This window comes from Arvicola amphibius, chromosome 12 (genome assembly GCF_903992535.2).
Source record: "Arvicola amphibius chromosome 12, mArvAmp1.2, whole genome shotgun sequence".
Classification (NCBI taxonomy): domain Eukaryota; kingdom Metazoa; phylum Chordata; class Mammalia; order Rodentia; family Cricetidae; genus Arvicola; species Arvicola amphibius.
This window is the reverse complement of record NC_052058.2, coordinates 124,454,575-124,469,931: the sequence shown is the minus strand read 5'-3', so window position 1 is coordinate 124,469,931 and position 15,357 is coordinate 124,454,575. Positions and strand designations below refer to the sequence as shown.

Below are 15,357 nucleotides of genomic sequence, written 5' to 3'. Positions count from 1 at the left end.
ACGTCCAGCAGGCACTACTAACTTTGAGCTGCATTCCTGACTCATAAACCTCTGTTTTACCTTATTTTAAACTGGAGTCTTTGAATGAACAACAACAACCAAAACAAAACGCACAAAAGTAAGATTAAATTGTGTATATGTGAGGATACAACTTCCGGTAACTGGTTCTCGCCTTCCAACACGTGGGTCTCACAGATGGAACTCAGGCTTAGCAGCACCTTTACCGGCTGAACCACCTCACTGCCGCCCTGGGCAGAAGTTTTCACATCTTTCGCCCACCCTTATTTTACAGATGGCAAAAATGGGCATGTAAGCGTCAATCTGGTAACTTAGTTTTTGAGAACACCGGAGAATTTATAAAAATAATCACACATTGCCATGTATTGGTCCACTTTACATTACATGGCTGTCAAGCCGGTCATAACTAAAACTGGGTGTATGGCTCACGCTTAAATAACAGTTTGAAGAGCGGGATGACAGGCGGAAGCAAAAAGGCCACCTCAGCCACCAAGGTGGGGACTCTCCTACAAGAACTGGAAAGGCTCTCCCGGGCAGACTCTTTCTAACGGGAAGGGCCTCAGTGTCCCGGAGAGGCTTCACTTCCTGCATTCTCGGGAGGTGAGTCTGACCTGACCCGGTAAACCTTCGAGTCCGTCTCGCCGGAAGAACGGAATGCCTTCAGGCAGTCGCGTAAGGGTCAGGGCACCTCCTTCCCATTTCGGGATAAGGAGGGCAAGCCACCCAGCCAGTTTGCGGGGCCGTGCTCGAAGATTCTACAGCGAGGGGCTCTGAACCCGCGCCGTCCCGCGCCCCCGGGGCCTCTGTCAGACCCTCACCGCCGCCCCACCCCCATTCTTCGGTCTGAACTCAACAGGTGGGAGCTACCGCTACGGCCTGGGCCTCCGAGAACCACGTCCGGTCAGGTTGAGCTCCGCCGGCGATCCTCACAGCCGCTGCAGGGGCAGAGGCTGAAACCCAAGCCGCCGCAGCCGTCGCCACCGCCTCTGTTGCCGGGGGGTCTCGCCTCCATCGCTGGCTGCGAGGGCGCTGAGGGCACGTGACCGGAAGTTCCAGGGCGGGCCTCCGGGACACGTGACCGCCGCTGTGGCCGCCATGACACCTTCCGCTAGCTCCGCCCTCCCCCACCGATTCCCGCCCTGTTTTGTTTCCCGTCTCCGGTCTCGAGTGGCGAAGAGTTTCGGGGGTTCGGCTTGCCTCGTCGTTCTGCCCAGATATCACCCGCGTCTGGATCGGCGGCGGCTTCCTCGGCCCCGCGGCGGCTCTCCTACTGCAGGCCGCAGGGAGGTACGTAATCTCGACCGCGGCCGGAGGGGGCGGGACCCCGCGCGCGGGGAGGGGCGTGGCGTCACGTGATGATGAGGAAGTGCCGTTAACAGCGCTTTCTCCGCGTCCCCGGCGCCGTGGATGCACGTCGGCAAGGGCGGGGCGGGACTTGGGGGACCAGGATTCGAGTCATGAAGTTGAGGGTTCCGCTTGTAGTGCGTGGGGGGTCTGTGAGGCCCCGCGGACGGAAGCGGCTGCTGGGCTTTGGAGGCGTCGCGGCTGGTTTCTCAGCCTGCAACTCTGTGAGCCTCGCTCGAAAACCCGCGTCCCCCAGACTCTTCTCCACAGTGACAGACGCAGTTAAGTCACGGGCGGTTTGACAAGAGCTTGTGGGAAGGGACTGCTCTGCTCACCCTCGTCTCCAGCGGGGCTTCCAGGACGTAGAACACGGTAGGCTCTCGCAACGTCCAAATGAATGATGAATGCCTGCATGCATGAAGAATGCCTGAGCGAGTTGTTAATTTTTCTGAAGCAGAGTTCCTGATCATTATTTCCTGAACAGGACGATTCTCTTCTGGAAATAAAGTCTGTTAATCCCCCTTTGCATAATTTCTTCAATTTTTGTTACCCTTGTCTCTGTCGAATCTTTCCCTCTATGCATGGTATCTAGGTGCGTTGCTGTGATTTGCACTGGCTATGTAAGCCGCATTGTCTACTGCTCTTGATTATTTCATCAGAATAATCCGGGAAGTGAGAGAACGCGTTTCGGAGCTTTCTTTCGTGTGTTCTACTTTCTTTTATTATTGGGGAGAATAGTGGCCATGACACGACACAAACGAGGACAACTTGTGTATTTGGATCTCTCTTTCCCAACTTGTTTGAGTTCTGGGACCAAAGTCAGGTCTCCTCCTCCTCCTCGTCTTCTTCTTTTTCTCTTGTGTATTCTACTTTTCAAGCCTACTTTTTTCTTGTGAGCGTGTGACCCTTGGAATCCAACCTTTTAAAAAGATGTTAGATGTTCACTGATTTTTTAGCAAGCCCTTTGCCACCATCTTCTACAAGTTTGGCGTTTTTTATAAGTTTTCATTTCATCTTATCTGCTAGCGCACAGAAGCAATGTTTTAAACTCAGCTTTTTAGGAAAAGTCGGGCTTATTGGTTTGAACAGCATAATTAAAGCTACGGAAGTTCACATTTCGGAAGGAAAAAACAGGATAGTCTAGAATAGTTGAATCATACGGAGAGAGGGTAAGGAGATGAAGCTAAAAAGGAAGCAATGAGGAGATAACATGTCTGGAACAAGGAAAGCTATTCTTTTGCTTTTTAGCTACTGCTAGTAACAAATAAGTTTAAGTCTTCTCTACTCAGAATGTCAAAAGAGAGGCTTTGTTCTTTCCCACAGAGTTTCTAGGTAAAGGGTATACCTCATCTTCCTTCTTCGTAACTCACTCCTTACTTTTAAATCCATGTTTTCTAGCATCTGCCCGTAGCACTTTACAGGATCTGTGTAAAGTCTCCACAGTAAATCCTTCCGTGACTCTGCAACTACCAAATTAAGTTTAGGTCCCTTGGCTTAAGGTTGGAAGCGTTTGTACCTCAAGCCTAAATTATGGCAACCAGCTTTCTTACTCGTTATTTCATTTATATTAACTGAGGACCAGACTGTATGCTCTGAATACCTTCAGCACTTTCTGCCTCTCCTCTTTCAGCTCTACCTGCAGCCCTTCTCCCCTCCTCATGGTAAACGATGGACCTGGGAACAGTTGTACTTCTTTAGGATGTTTTCCTGACTAACTGAGAGCTGTGGATACGTATGTATGTAGTATGTACTGTATTTGTGACTTTTTTCTCTTATTTGACTGGAACTGGTTTTCGGGAATTCTTTTATTGATCCTGTCCGTCTCCCAACTGTCCCTGTTATTTTACTAACTATTTAAGATAAATGACGGAGGCTGGAAAAAACAGCTTTGCAGTTAAGAGGCACTGTGTGACCTTCCAGAGGATGCTCTTCCAGACAACTCAGGTTCAATTCCCAGCATCCATATGACAACTCACAACTTTCTTTAGCTCTTCTTCTAGGGGATCTGACAAACACAAATGCATATAAAATAAAAATAAACTAATTAAAAATATAAATGACTGAAATTTTTCTTGGGAAAGGAATTGTCAATACTTGAGTATAGTCATGCTAAATTTTGTTTGCTTGTTTCAGAATATACAGTTATATACAGAATATACAATTATATAGGTTAAGCTGTACTGAGAACATACTAGTAGCAGAGAATACATGTATATAATTAAAAAAAAATCACAAAAGGCGGGCAGGCACTCTCAGTGATAGAACACTTGCCCAGAATGTAAAGATCTTGGGTTTGAGTCTGTCACACCACAGAAATAAGAGAAACCAGCTTCTACATGTTTTTGTGCCTTTTACCACTGGCAGCTCTGAGAAGATTAGGATTTTTTGTTTGTTCTCTGCTGCTATCTTCTAGACCAATGTCTAGCAAATGAGTGATGCTCTAGTACATATTGCTGAATGAAGTAAATGTGCTCTCTAAAATAGTGTCAAAAATACAAACAGATGCTTCTGAATGTTTTTCATGGTATCTGTTTGCTTTTAGAATTTTCTAATTCTTTTTTTGTGTGTTGGTGTGTGTGTGTGTGTGTCCATACCCATTTGCATGTGGAGGCCCAAAGGTAGATATTCACGTGTCAAAGGCAGCAGAAAACTTGCACACTGGTCACTGAAGTGATTGGTTTAGGCTCCCGCTTCATAGACTTATACCCGGACTCATACAACGTCATGGCACTGCTGACATCTGTGCAGGATGGTGAGAACCTCGGATCAAAGCCTGCAGGCTCTGGCGTCATGCCCATGGTGAACACTGCACCGAATACAAGTGCTTCCTTGTTTGTCATGTGCACTGTCAGGGCTGATTGGATGGCAAGCATTTGAGTTTTGATCATATGAAAGATGAACATCTTTGAACACAACAAAGACCGGGAAGGTCACCAATTTCTTTTCTCTTTTCCCATGGAAATTGGTGACATTTGACCCCCAATCCCCTCCAAAATGTACTTGAGAGTAGTTGAATAGATAAAATGTTTCATTTGGCATTATATTTGTTTTTTTTTTTTTTGTTTGTTTTTTGAGACAGAGTTCTCTGTAGCTTTGGAGCCTGTCCTGGAACTCACTCTGTAGACCAGGATGACCTTTAACTCACAGAGATCCACCTGTCTTTGTCTCCCCAGTGCTGGAATTAAAGGCGTGTGCCATCATTCCTAGCTCAAGGTTGCCTCTTAACGAAAGCTTCCTATAGACAGATGATTTATGATATAAAGAAACAGTGGGATTGCTACCTTACCCTTGAGGAGCTTGTCCAGTTTTCCTTTTAAGTCCTAGTCTATCCATTTTTCTTACTTAAATTGTTCCACAGTGCAGTGGGATAGGACTGTGGAAGGACTCAGAAATCCAGACCTAAAATTCTGAGAGTTAGGGAATGGCACAGTATGAACGAACCTTTGCATGTCATTGATACCTAGTATGTCCCTCACAGTGTGAATGAACCTTTGCATGTAATTGATACCTAGGTATGTCCCTCATAGTGTGAATGAACCTTTGCATATAATCTAGGTATGTCCCTCATAGTGTGAATGAACCTTTGCATATAATCTAGGTATGTCCCTCATAGTGTGAATGAACCTTTGCATATAATCTAGGTATGTCCCTCACAGTGTGAATGAACCTTTGCATATAATCTAGGTATGTCCCTCACAGTGTGAATGAACCTTTGCATATAATCTAGGTATGTCCCTCACAGTGTGAATGAACCTTTGCATGTAATCTAGGTATGTCCCTCACCATATGAATGAACCTTTGCATGTAATTGGTACTTAGGTCTGCCCCCCAATGACCAGTTTCTAGAGATGGTTGCTTCTTTCTCTGTTGAATGTTAATATATGTTGAATGAGTGATAATTTTAAATTATATTTTGCAATTTTGTTTTAGTGGGAAATCCTTTACAGAACAACCTTCATCTTTCTGGCTAAATGACTTTTGTGCCAGTAATACCAGAAGCCTACAGCCATGTTCTTGCAGAATTCGAGTCCTTGGACCCGTTACTCACAGCTTTGCGGCTGGATTCTAGTCGTCTAAAGGTGAACTTCTGCTTTGAGACAGAGTCTTATGTAGCCTATTACTTTCATTTTATATCCAAAATGTGTTTGTGTGCTCTGCCATTCTTGCTGCTACCTGTGTTCTTGTCCCTGTTGTTTTGTGGACTTTTGGGGCTTTTGCCTGTTTTACCTTCCATGGAAGTAGCTCTTTATTTTTTTGAACTATCAATTGATTCTTTCTCAGTTCTGGAATACACTACTGTTGCCTTATTTTCCCTCTTCTTGGTAGTCTTGTTGTCTTCTCTGAGGAAGTAATGTACTTTATTGGCATTAAAATAGTATAAATGAGCATACCCTATTTTGAACAACATGAATTACTGCACTTACTTCAAGAGGAGAACTTTGATACAGCCATGTGTAGGGAATAAGGCAAAAGCCAGGTAGCTCCTTGGAAAGTACATGGTTCCCTGATCAAACACAGGGAAGTCACAGTGAAGAATAAAATCTTGATCACAAATGATTTTATTCTTAAATTTTTGCTATTGCCTTAAATCACCCACCTTCTCTGCTAGGTGTGAAGCGGCGGGGGGCTGCGTCTGACTGCCCGGTGCCGGCTAACTTTACACCCGAAATAATTACACGTGTAATACGGTCTTCTTCCTCATAACACTGCCTTGTGGCCCCCCATAGTTTCAGCCTCTTATTGGCCTTCACCTTCTCACATTCTTCACTTTAACCCATATTTCGTACTCTGGGCTAGCCACCACGAGGTGTGGCCTACCAGGAGAGATCTTAACCTTGTCCATCTCGGAGAGGAGCAGCATGGAAGAATCCTATGGCGACTGCCTGAAGATCTCCCCAACTCCTGCTTCACCCAGAATTCTGTTCTGTCTACTCCGCCCTACCTAATTTTCTGTTCTCTTAAAGGGCCAGGCAGTTTTCTTTATAATTACCACCCCCCACCAATTGAAAGAAAACATAGCACAGATAACTCTTCCTCCATCACTTCTACCCTTTCCTTTACCCTTCCTTCCCTCTTCTCACCCCTTTCCCTTCTCCTCCCTTCCCTCCCCCCACTCTTCCTTCTGTCTCGTCTTCTGACAGAGTCTCACTCTATTGCCCAAATTGTTGGAAATCACTGCAGCCAGGCTAGTCCCACATTCATGGTGAAATGCCCTGCACTGAGCTTCCTCAGTGCTGGGATTGCAGATATAAGCCTGATGTCCCAGTGCAGATTTGGGTCCTCTGAAAAAAGGGAGAAGAGGAACCAACAGCCAGGCCAGTGCAGTCAAAAGTGGTGAAGGTCACCATCAGCAATGTTCTCAGCTGCAAGTTACAGCATACTGTACTGTTGGACACAGTCCAAGAGTGGAATTGTGGGAGAATTTGGAGGTGTTTGAGAACACGCCAAGAAACAAGACAGTTCCTTCAAAACACAGAATTGTTCTTAGAATATGTTTCTGTGCTCCTCCTAGGTGTAGCAGATAGGAGTGAGTTTCTGTCAGCTGTTGTTGTCATATGCGTCTATGGAAAACATGTTTTGCATGTGTGGCTCTGTTCTTGTGATGAACACATTACTCATGTTTCTCCATCCCTCTTCTCCCATCATATCTATTGGCTTAATTATAGTAGTAGTAGTGAAGTAATATCCTGCCTGGCCTTACTCATTTTGTCTACATTAGTAACTCCAGCAAGAACGAGGGGCCAAGAACAAAGGTTTGCACATTTTCTTAACTCTACTTTCATTAGAGAAGACAAAGCTTCCCAAGAAGTTTCTAGCAAGCTGAGTCCGCTGGCTGGGACTGAATACCTTGGCCACCCATGGCAGCAAAGGAACCTACAAAAGTGAATACTTGGGTTTGTCTATTTCTGTGTTGGAAAGAAAGTTGAAGAGGATTAGGAATGGTTTTTAGTCAGCTTATTAACACATTTTGACACAAGAATTGTGCACAGCATGACCACAACTTGCTTTGCTGGCTCAGTCAAAAATGGTTTTGAAGAGACATGGCCATATGGGACCTGCATCTGAGGCCTCCCAGTTTCATTTGCTCTAAGGGTGTATGTGATGGTTCTGCAGATAGAAATGATTTAAGTGAGAAAATGATTGACGTAGCTGTTTGTTCCTGGTTATTGTTTAGTTTCCTCCTATTGTGGTCAGCATTGGAATGGCCTGACCAAATTATACAAAATATGAACCATTTAATAATTGGCTTGTAACAAAGAAAAATTACTCATTAATATAAATGAGCCTATTCAGCTTTTTGAGATTCAACTAAAAGTTTAAAAGCAAAATGTTCTTTGTTTGGTATATTTCAGCATTCTAGATTTAGAAATGAGTGCTTTTCCGTTGTGTCCTTCCGGGCAGGGGAAAGATGGAAGGACACAGTGGGCACGGACTCGCAGCACTTACTTCCAGCGGCTAGGTTGTCCTAACAGTTCTGGGAATGCAGCTTATGTTTTGTCAGTTCCAGGCAAGTGTCCTGCAGCCAAGCTGCATCCCAGTGCATACTGGTTATGGCACAATCATCTCACACTTGTCTCTTCACGCTTTCAGTGTTCCAGCATAGCTGTGTCTCGGAAATGGTTGGCATTAGGCAGCACAGGAGGAGGACTCAATCTTATTCAGAAAGACGGCTGGAAGCAAAGGCTGTTTCTCTCTCACCGGGTAAGAACGAGGACATTCACACGTTGGTTAGAGTATGCTTTCTTGAATGTGAACTTTTCCAGTGTAATTAATCATTTAGAGTAAAAAGAAGAAAGGAAACAAACTGTTCTCTGTCTGATGCCCTAGGAAGGTGCGATCACTCAGATTGCCTGCTGTTCTCATGATGATGACTATGTTGCTGTAGCTACCAAGTAAGATATTCTTTGAATGACGGTCTTTTCTAAGTGCATGTTAAGCTGACAAGTGTGCTTGTTAGGATGACCAGCCATCTCATGCTACCTAGCACTGTACTGGTTTAGCACGGAAATTCATATTCTGGGGACTCAGATCTGCTCAGTGCCCAGGCCATCTGGGAGGGGTATTTGGTCACCTTAGTGTTGGTGAAAAATGCTGATTTGAGGCAACAACATCTAAAATGGGAAGAGCCGCCTCTCCTTGAGCCCCTGCTAACACCTGGGTATGCCTTACTTTTCTCTCAGAACCTCCTGCTTTGTCTGATTTTCATGTATAAGCCTATATTAAAATATTTTAACAGTATCTCTAACCTTGTACACATGCACACAGACAGACAGACAGACAGACAGACAGGCAGGCAGAGAGGGAGAGAGAGAGAGAATGGAAACAGATAATTTAGAACTTTAAGTTCTCCTAAATTATTGATTTGATGGCCAAAACAAAGAACTGAATGCTTTGATTTTTACTTTTTCCCCCTACAAACAAGAGTTTACACTGTATTTAATATGGTAAATGTTATGGTGCAATTCAGTTGTATCTTTTTTGTCATTGCCATAACTTTTTTTGTGGTGATTTGATTTGCCTATAACTTATTTGCAGTCAAGGTCTCGTAGTTGTTTGGGAATTAAACCAAGAACGTCGTGGGAAACCAGAGCGAATTCATGTATCCTCAGAACACAAAGGCAGAAAAGTTACTGCCCTCTGTTGGGACACAGCTGTTCTGAGAGTCTTTGTCGGTGACCATGTGGGCAAAGTATCTGCCATCAAACTCAACACTTTGAAACAAGCAAAGGTGAGGAACCCTCCAGCTCCTTGCTTTTGTGCTGTGGTATAAGGTGTTAGTTTGTGGAACTTTGAATGGAAGGATACAATTTTATTTGCCGTATTTCCTAAGCCTTGGAGAATTTATCTTTTACTGGTTTTAGTGTAGAGTGCTGGCAGAAGAATATAGCGTTCTGTTGTCTAATGGACATACCAGAATATTCTGGCTTGTCCATCATGACCCATCAAAGTTATTATTTGATTCCTAATACATGTTTGATTCAAAATACAGTTGAGCTGGACAGTGGTGGCACATGCTTTTAATCCCATCACTTGGGAGGCAGAGGCAGGTGGATTTCTGAGTTTGAGACCAGCTTGCTGAGTTCTAGGACAGCCAGGGCTACACAGGAAAATCCTGTCTTAAAAAACCAAAAGGAAAAATGCAGTTAAAACCCTACATATAGCTAAGACTTTATTTGCTTTTTATTCAAAAGGAGAAATACTGTCAATAGGATAAAAATTATTTCGTATATTTCAAAACTAATATTTTTTCACTACAAATAGATAATAACGAACTGAACATTGAGAAATTTCTGTAGTTAGCTATCAAATTATTTCACAGATTTTTATTTAATTATTTTGTTCTTTTGAGACAGGGTTTCTCATGTAGCCTTGGCTGTCCTGGAACTGAATAGGTAGGTCAGACTGGCTCCGAACTTACAGAGATCCTCCCGCTTCTGCCTTCCAAGACTGGGGTCAAAGGTGTGTGCTACCACCTTCAACCTCACAAATTTTGAGTGAGGGAAACTTTAATGTCCTTGTAGACAAATTAAATTCTGGTTATTTTATTTATATTATTTTACATGCATGAGTATTTTACTCAAATGTCTTTCTATGTTTTGTACATTCTGGGATTGGAGTTATGAACTATTGTAAAGAACTTTGTGGGAATTGAACCCTAGACCTCCACAAGAATAAGTGCTTTTAACTGCCATTCATTCATTCATTCATTCATTCATTCATCAAGACAGGGTCTTGCTACATAACCTGACTGTCCTAGACTTCATTTGTACACCAGGCTGGCTTCAAACTTAGAGAAATCTGTCTGCCTCTGCTTCCCAAATGCTGGATTAAAGGTATAAGTTACATGCCTGGCTTTATTTTTAAATTTTTTGAACTTTTTCTTTTCTAATTTATCAAGATAGGGTCTTACTTCATAGCATGAGCTGGCCTTGATCTCAAAGGAGTCCTTCTGTCTTGATTACCTGAGTATTGAGACTGTAAGCGTGTGCCACCACTCCTGGTGCATTTTAACAGGGCAGGCAGAAGAGATTGTGTGCATCATAGTGAATGTATTTCCTTCTCACACCCACCTCTTTTAGGCAGCTGCTGCCTTTGTGATGTTTCCTGTTCAGACAATAATAACAGTCGACTCCTGTGTTGTCCAGTTAGATTATCTGGATGGAAGATTACTTGTGTCTTCACTGACTCGATCCTTCTTGTGTGACACTGAGAGGTATACTAACCGACTACAACATCAGCTCTCTAGAATTTCAGAATTTTCAGGTCAAGTACTGTTAATCATGGAGCCAGAACCCTTCCAGTAAATTTGTAGTTGTTACATGGAACCAGTTAAATGAAAGCTGACATTAGAAACTAGGAGAAAGAGGAGACAAAGACGGGTGACTAAGACAGGCCATCAGTGAGCCCTAGCCTATGACGTCACCTAAGTGCCATGAGAACGCCAAGCACTTGCTTCAGTGTTTGGAATAAGACTGCCCTGATTTCCTCTATTGCACTTTTTAAAATTCGTTGTGCATTTAATGATATTTTACTAATGGGCAACATTGGGTAAGGAATTACTATAGGCTTTGTGGAGCTGACAAAATCCCACTAAAGTCTCAAGTGGAGACACAGGTAACAGTGAATGACAAAGGAATGTTTTAGAGGTGAAATATCAGAGCATATTAGGAAACAGCTTAGATGAGTATTACCTATCACTGCCAAAGTTCCTTAGCTAGTTCCCATGCTCAGAAGTATTCAGTGGCCATTCTTTTCATGCGGGCCCTTGCTGGTTTGCTAACTACCCTATTTCTTAGGATCATTCCTTCTTTACAAATTTGCTATGCATCCATCTCAGTGAGCTCAGTATTCAGGCTGTTGGCCAACCACAGTTACTGAAATCTTTTGAACTGTGACCCAACCCTCTCTCACAAACACACAGGCACCACATGAACAGACACAGGTACACACAGAAGTACACACAGAGACACACAAATAAAATTTGGAATTAAAGTAAGCACTCAGTAAAGTAATAGGACAAGAAATGAAAAACTGCCTGTCAGAAAAACCTTCCTGGAGTTAAAGAAATAGAAGGAAACTGGGTTTAGTCTTACATGCCTTTAATCCTGTCACTCAAAGAGATAGATGCAATGGAACTCAGAATTGGAGGCAGGTCTTAGCTAGGTAGTGATTTTCAGGGCTATGTAGAGAGACCCGTCTCAACTAAATTAATGAATAGAAAAGAATTGTTAAGCAGAACTTCAAGCATGCATAAAAAAGTGAGAATTCTGCAATTAACAAGACATTGGGTGTTCATTTCATGGGGGTATAGCTAGAGTTGAGTTGCAGTAATGTAGAACCTGCTGCAGAAATAGCATGTTGAACTGTCCCCTTCTATTAGCTGGGGTTCAGTTTGGAGGATAATAGATATTATAATATATAAGTTCAGATAATCTTTTTTAGTTTTAACCCACATTCTGTTCAACAAATGACATTCTCTAAAAATTGGGGCTTATGGGCTGGACAGATAGCTCAGCAGTTAAGAGCACAGACTGTTCTTCCAGAAGTTGAGTTCAATTCCCAGCAATCACATGATGGCTCCTAACCATCTGTAATGAGATATGGTGTTCTTTTCTGGCCTGTAGGCGTACATGCAGGCAGAGCACTGTATATATAATAAATAAATCTTTTTAAAAAAATTGGGACTCCTAAGCTGGACTTGGTGGTACATATTGTAACTACAGCACTTGAAATAATGGAGACAGGAGGATTAGGAATTCAGGGTTCCCTTTGGCAGCATAACAAATAAGCAGCATAATAAATAAAATTATGACTTCTTTTATTTCTCTGTATATTTCAAACATTTTTACATCCATGTTCTTTTTTTAAAAAAAGTATTTATTTATTTATTATGTATACAATATTCTGTCTGTGTGTGTGCCTGCAGGTCAGAAGAGGGCACCAGACCCATTACAGATGGTTGTGAGCCACCATGTGGTTGCTGGGAATTGAACTCAGGACCTTTGGAAGAGCAGGCAATGATCTTAACCTCTGAGCCATGTCTCCAGCCCTACATCCATGTTCTTATAGTAAAAAAGTTTATTCACAAAGCAGATAAGTGGAAGACTATTTATTGATTCATCGAGAGTCTCAGAGTTGACTCCTGGCTAAAGAGCATATGAAATCATTCTCCAAGAACAGACTGAGCTTGGCAGGGGTGGTGCACGTCTTTAATACCAGCACCAGGAGGCAGTAGGCAGGGCAGATTTCTCAGTGAGTTCTACGGAGCGCGTTCCAGGACAGCCAGAATGTACACAGATCTAACCCCTGTCTCAGAAAACAAACAAAAACAAAAACACAAAAACAACAACAAAAAAACAAACCAAAAAAAAAAAAAGGACTGAGGTCATGAGGCCTAGTGAGCTGGCGCATGCCTGTAATTTCAGTATTTGAGGGCAGAGAGAGATGGGGACCTAATAGAGTTTGAAAGCCATCCTGGACTGCGTAATGAGACGTGCCCCCAAACAAAACAAACTACTGACTGCTTTTTGTGGGCCAGACCCTGTATTTGTAATTCATAGTCTACCGTTCAAGTAGACTCAACTGCCATGTGTGACGTGTGGACTTGCGGCTGAAGCAGGAAGCATAGTATAAGAAACAGATAATTGAGCAAATGGAAGCCTAGGACGTTTTTCAATGGAATAACGATGCAGGCAAGTCATGAAGCAGACTTAACAGAAAACAGACAAATGTAGAATCTAGACTTGAATAAAAACATACATGCACACGTGCTTACACATGATTGACATGAGAAGGGGGACAGTTAGAGGGAGGAAAGGGACAAACACTGCACGTTGTCGCTCGTGTGCAGTCTAGAATTATACATGGATGTTTAGTAAAGAAGCATATGTACTTGTTTAACTGCATCTGTATCTTGTCAAAGCAGATGGAGAAGGGACTAGTAGGAGAGGAAATTAAGATGCTGATGGGGAGGTAATTACAAGCAGAGTACATGGCGTACATGTGTGAAATGTCACAGTGGAAACCATTAGTTTGTTTGTAAAAAGAAAGTTATGCTTGTAATCTCAGCATTTGGGAGGCTGGGGCAAGAGAACTGTTGAGAGTTCAAATCTAACCTGGCAACATAATCTAGGTCAGCCTGGGCTACAGAGGGAGATCCTGGTTCAACAAAGAAAGCCAAAACCCAAAAGACAAGAAACAAAAAAAGAATAGATAACAGGAGTTTTTAGGAGAAAGCTGCTAATTCTCACTCTGTTTCCCACGTAGCTTAGCTCTCATATCTAACTCATGGACTGCTGAGGGAGCAGAATGTTCCAAGACACAGAATTTCAAAAGATTTTAAGAAAAGGAAGAGTTCATTGGATATTTGTAGTGAGGGAAGGTCTTGGAGACATTTGGGAAGGTAGAGGAAGAGCCTGCATGGAATGTCCAAAGAATTGTGTTATACATAGTGACTTGGAAAGCGGTCAGTAAGGTTCACAGGTGAACTGAGTAGTTTTTAGCTGTAATGCCTTTTGGATCTGAAACAGGCCCTCCTCATTCTCTTAATAATAAACAGTACTGAAACGAAGATCTTGGCTTCCTGTCACAGAGTGGTTACGGTAACCCGCCCTGTTTGGACCAATCCATGCCATTGTTTTCTGGTATAGTACAGAGAACAGAAAGAGGAAAAGGACGTGTGGGTGTGTGGGTTATATGGCCATGCTGATTTGTAGTGCTGTTCTCAGTTCCTTAATATGATTGTTTTAAGCATTTCTTTTTTGTAAAGAAACCTTTGTCTTTGTTTCTGGAAATTAGGGAAAAGTTTTGGAAAATTGGAAACAAGGAAAGAGATGGAGAATATGGAGCTTGTTTCTTCCCTGGAAAATTTGCTGGGGGGCAGCAGCCTTTGATTTACTGTGCACGCCCGGGCTCCAGGATGTGGGAAGTGAACTTTGATGGGGAAGTGCTGAGTACACACCAGTTCAAGAAGCTCTTGTCATTGCCACCCCTCCCTGTGATCACTACAAGGTAGCCATTCTCTGCATGGGACTTCCTGGAGCATTGGGTTAAAATCTATAGTGCTGTGGAATGTCCAAGGTTTGACTATACCTTGTGAGAGTGAGGTATAATCTCTATCAGAAGATTTAGAGATACCAGAACAGTCTTTAAGCAGTTGTCTTTCTTCTCACTAAAATGACGAATAAAGGGAGGTGCAATTTAGACTCTTGAAGTGGTTTTCAAGTTGAAATTTTCTCTATATTGCAAAAAGTACTCTTTTAGGTTGTAATCAAACCGTCAGCAGGTGTGTTTGCCTTCCAGAGCAGAGCCTCAGTATAATCCTGCAGTTGGATGCTCCCAGTCTTTGTCATTCCCCAAACTCTTGCATCTTAGGTAAGTTTTTCCTTTGTCCTTTTCTCTTTATTCAGAAGTATTTGCTTTTATATTTTTCAGATTTGTTGTTTTGTTTCTTTTTCAAGATGGTCTCACTATGTAGTCCTGGCTGTCCTGGAACTCACTTTGAAGTTCAGACTGGCCTCAAACTCAGAGATCTGCTTGCCTTTGCCTCTTGAATGCTGGAATTAAAGGTGTGTGCCACTACCGCCCAGCCTGGTTTCAGTTGTTTAAAAAATGATGTTAGAGTTTGAATACAGGGCCTTGTACAGCTGAGTGATTCTTCTTCCCATAAGCTAAACTCCAACCAGTCAGCTTAAAAAAATTTTTTGTGTGTTTCTGGGAATCAGACTTGGTCTTATGCATGCTAGGCAAGCAGTCTACAAGTGAGCTGAATCGGAGGATAGATTCTTGCTATGTTGTTAAGGCTGACCTCCAATTCTTGGGCCCAAGTAATCCTCCTTTCTTAGTCTCCCAAGTAACTGGGACTACTGTTGCTTGTTACTACATCCAGGCCTTTCAACTTTAAAGAGTGTGTGTGTGTGTATTCTTTAATTTTTTTTAAATCTCACTTTACACGAGTGTTTTGCCTGTATATATGTCTGTACACCATTTGTGACT

The 15,357-nt window shown here is 42.8% G+C and overlaps 1 protein-coding gene across 1 annotated transcript in view; it reads left to right on the top strand.

The window, feature by feature from the left end:
* The first annotated feature begins 1,504 nt into the window (after window positions 1-1,504).
* Hps5 (HPS5 biogenesis of lysosomal organelles complex 2 subunit 2) overlaps window positions 1,505-15,357 on the top strand; it is a 52,198-nt gene continuing 38,345 nt past the window's right edge. The window contains 8 exon segments of the mRNA XM_038313780.2: window positions 1,505-1,734; window positions 5,293-5,441; window positions 7,954-8,064; window positions 8,191-8,255; window positions 8,899-9,091; window positions 10,443-10,576; window positions 14,161-14,373; window positions 14,665-14,736. Coding sequence (XP_038169708.1) covers window positions 5,334-5,441; window positions 7,954-8,064; window positions 8,191-8,255; window positions 8,899-9,091; window positions 10,443-10,576; window positions 14,161-14,373; window positions 14,665-14,736 — 896 coding nt within the window. The 5' untranslated portion in view covers window positions 1,505-1,734; window positions 5,293-5,333.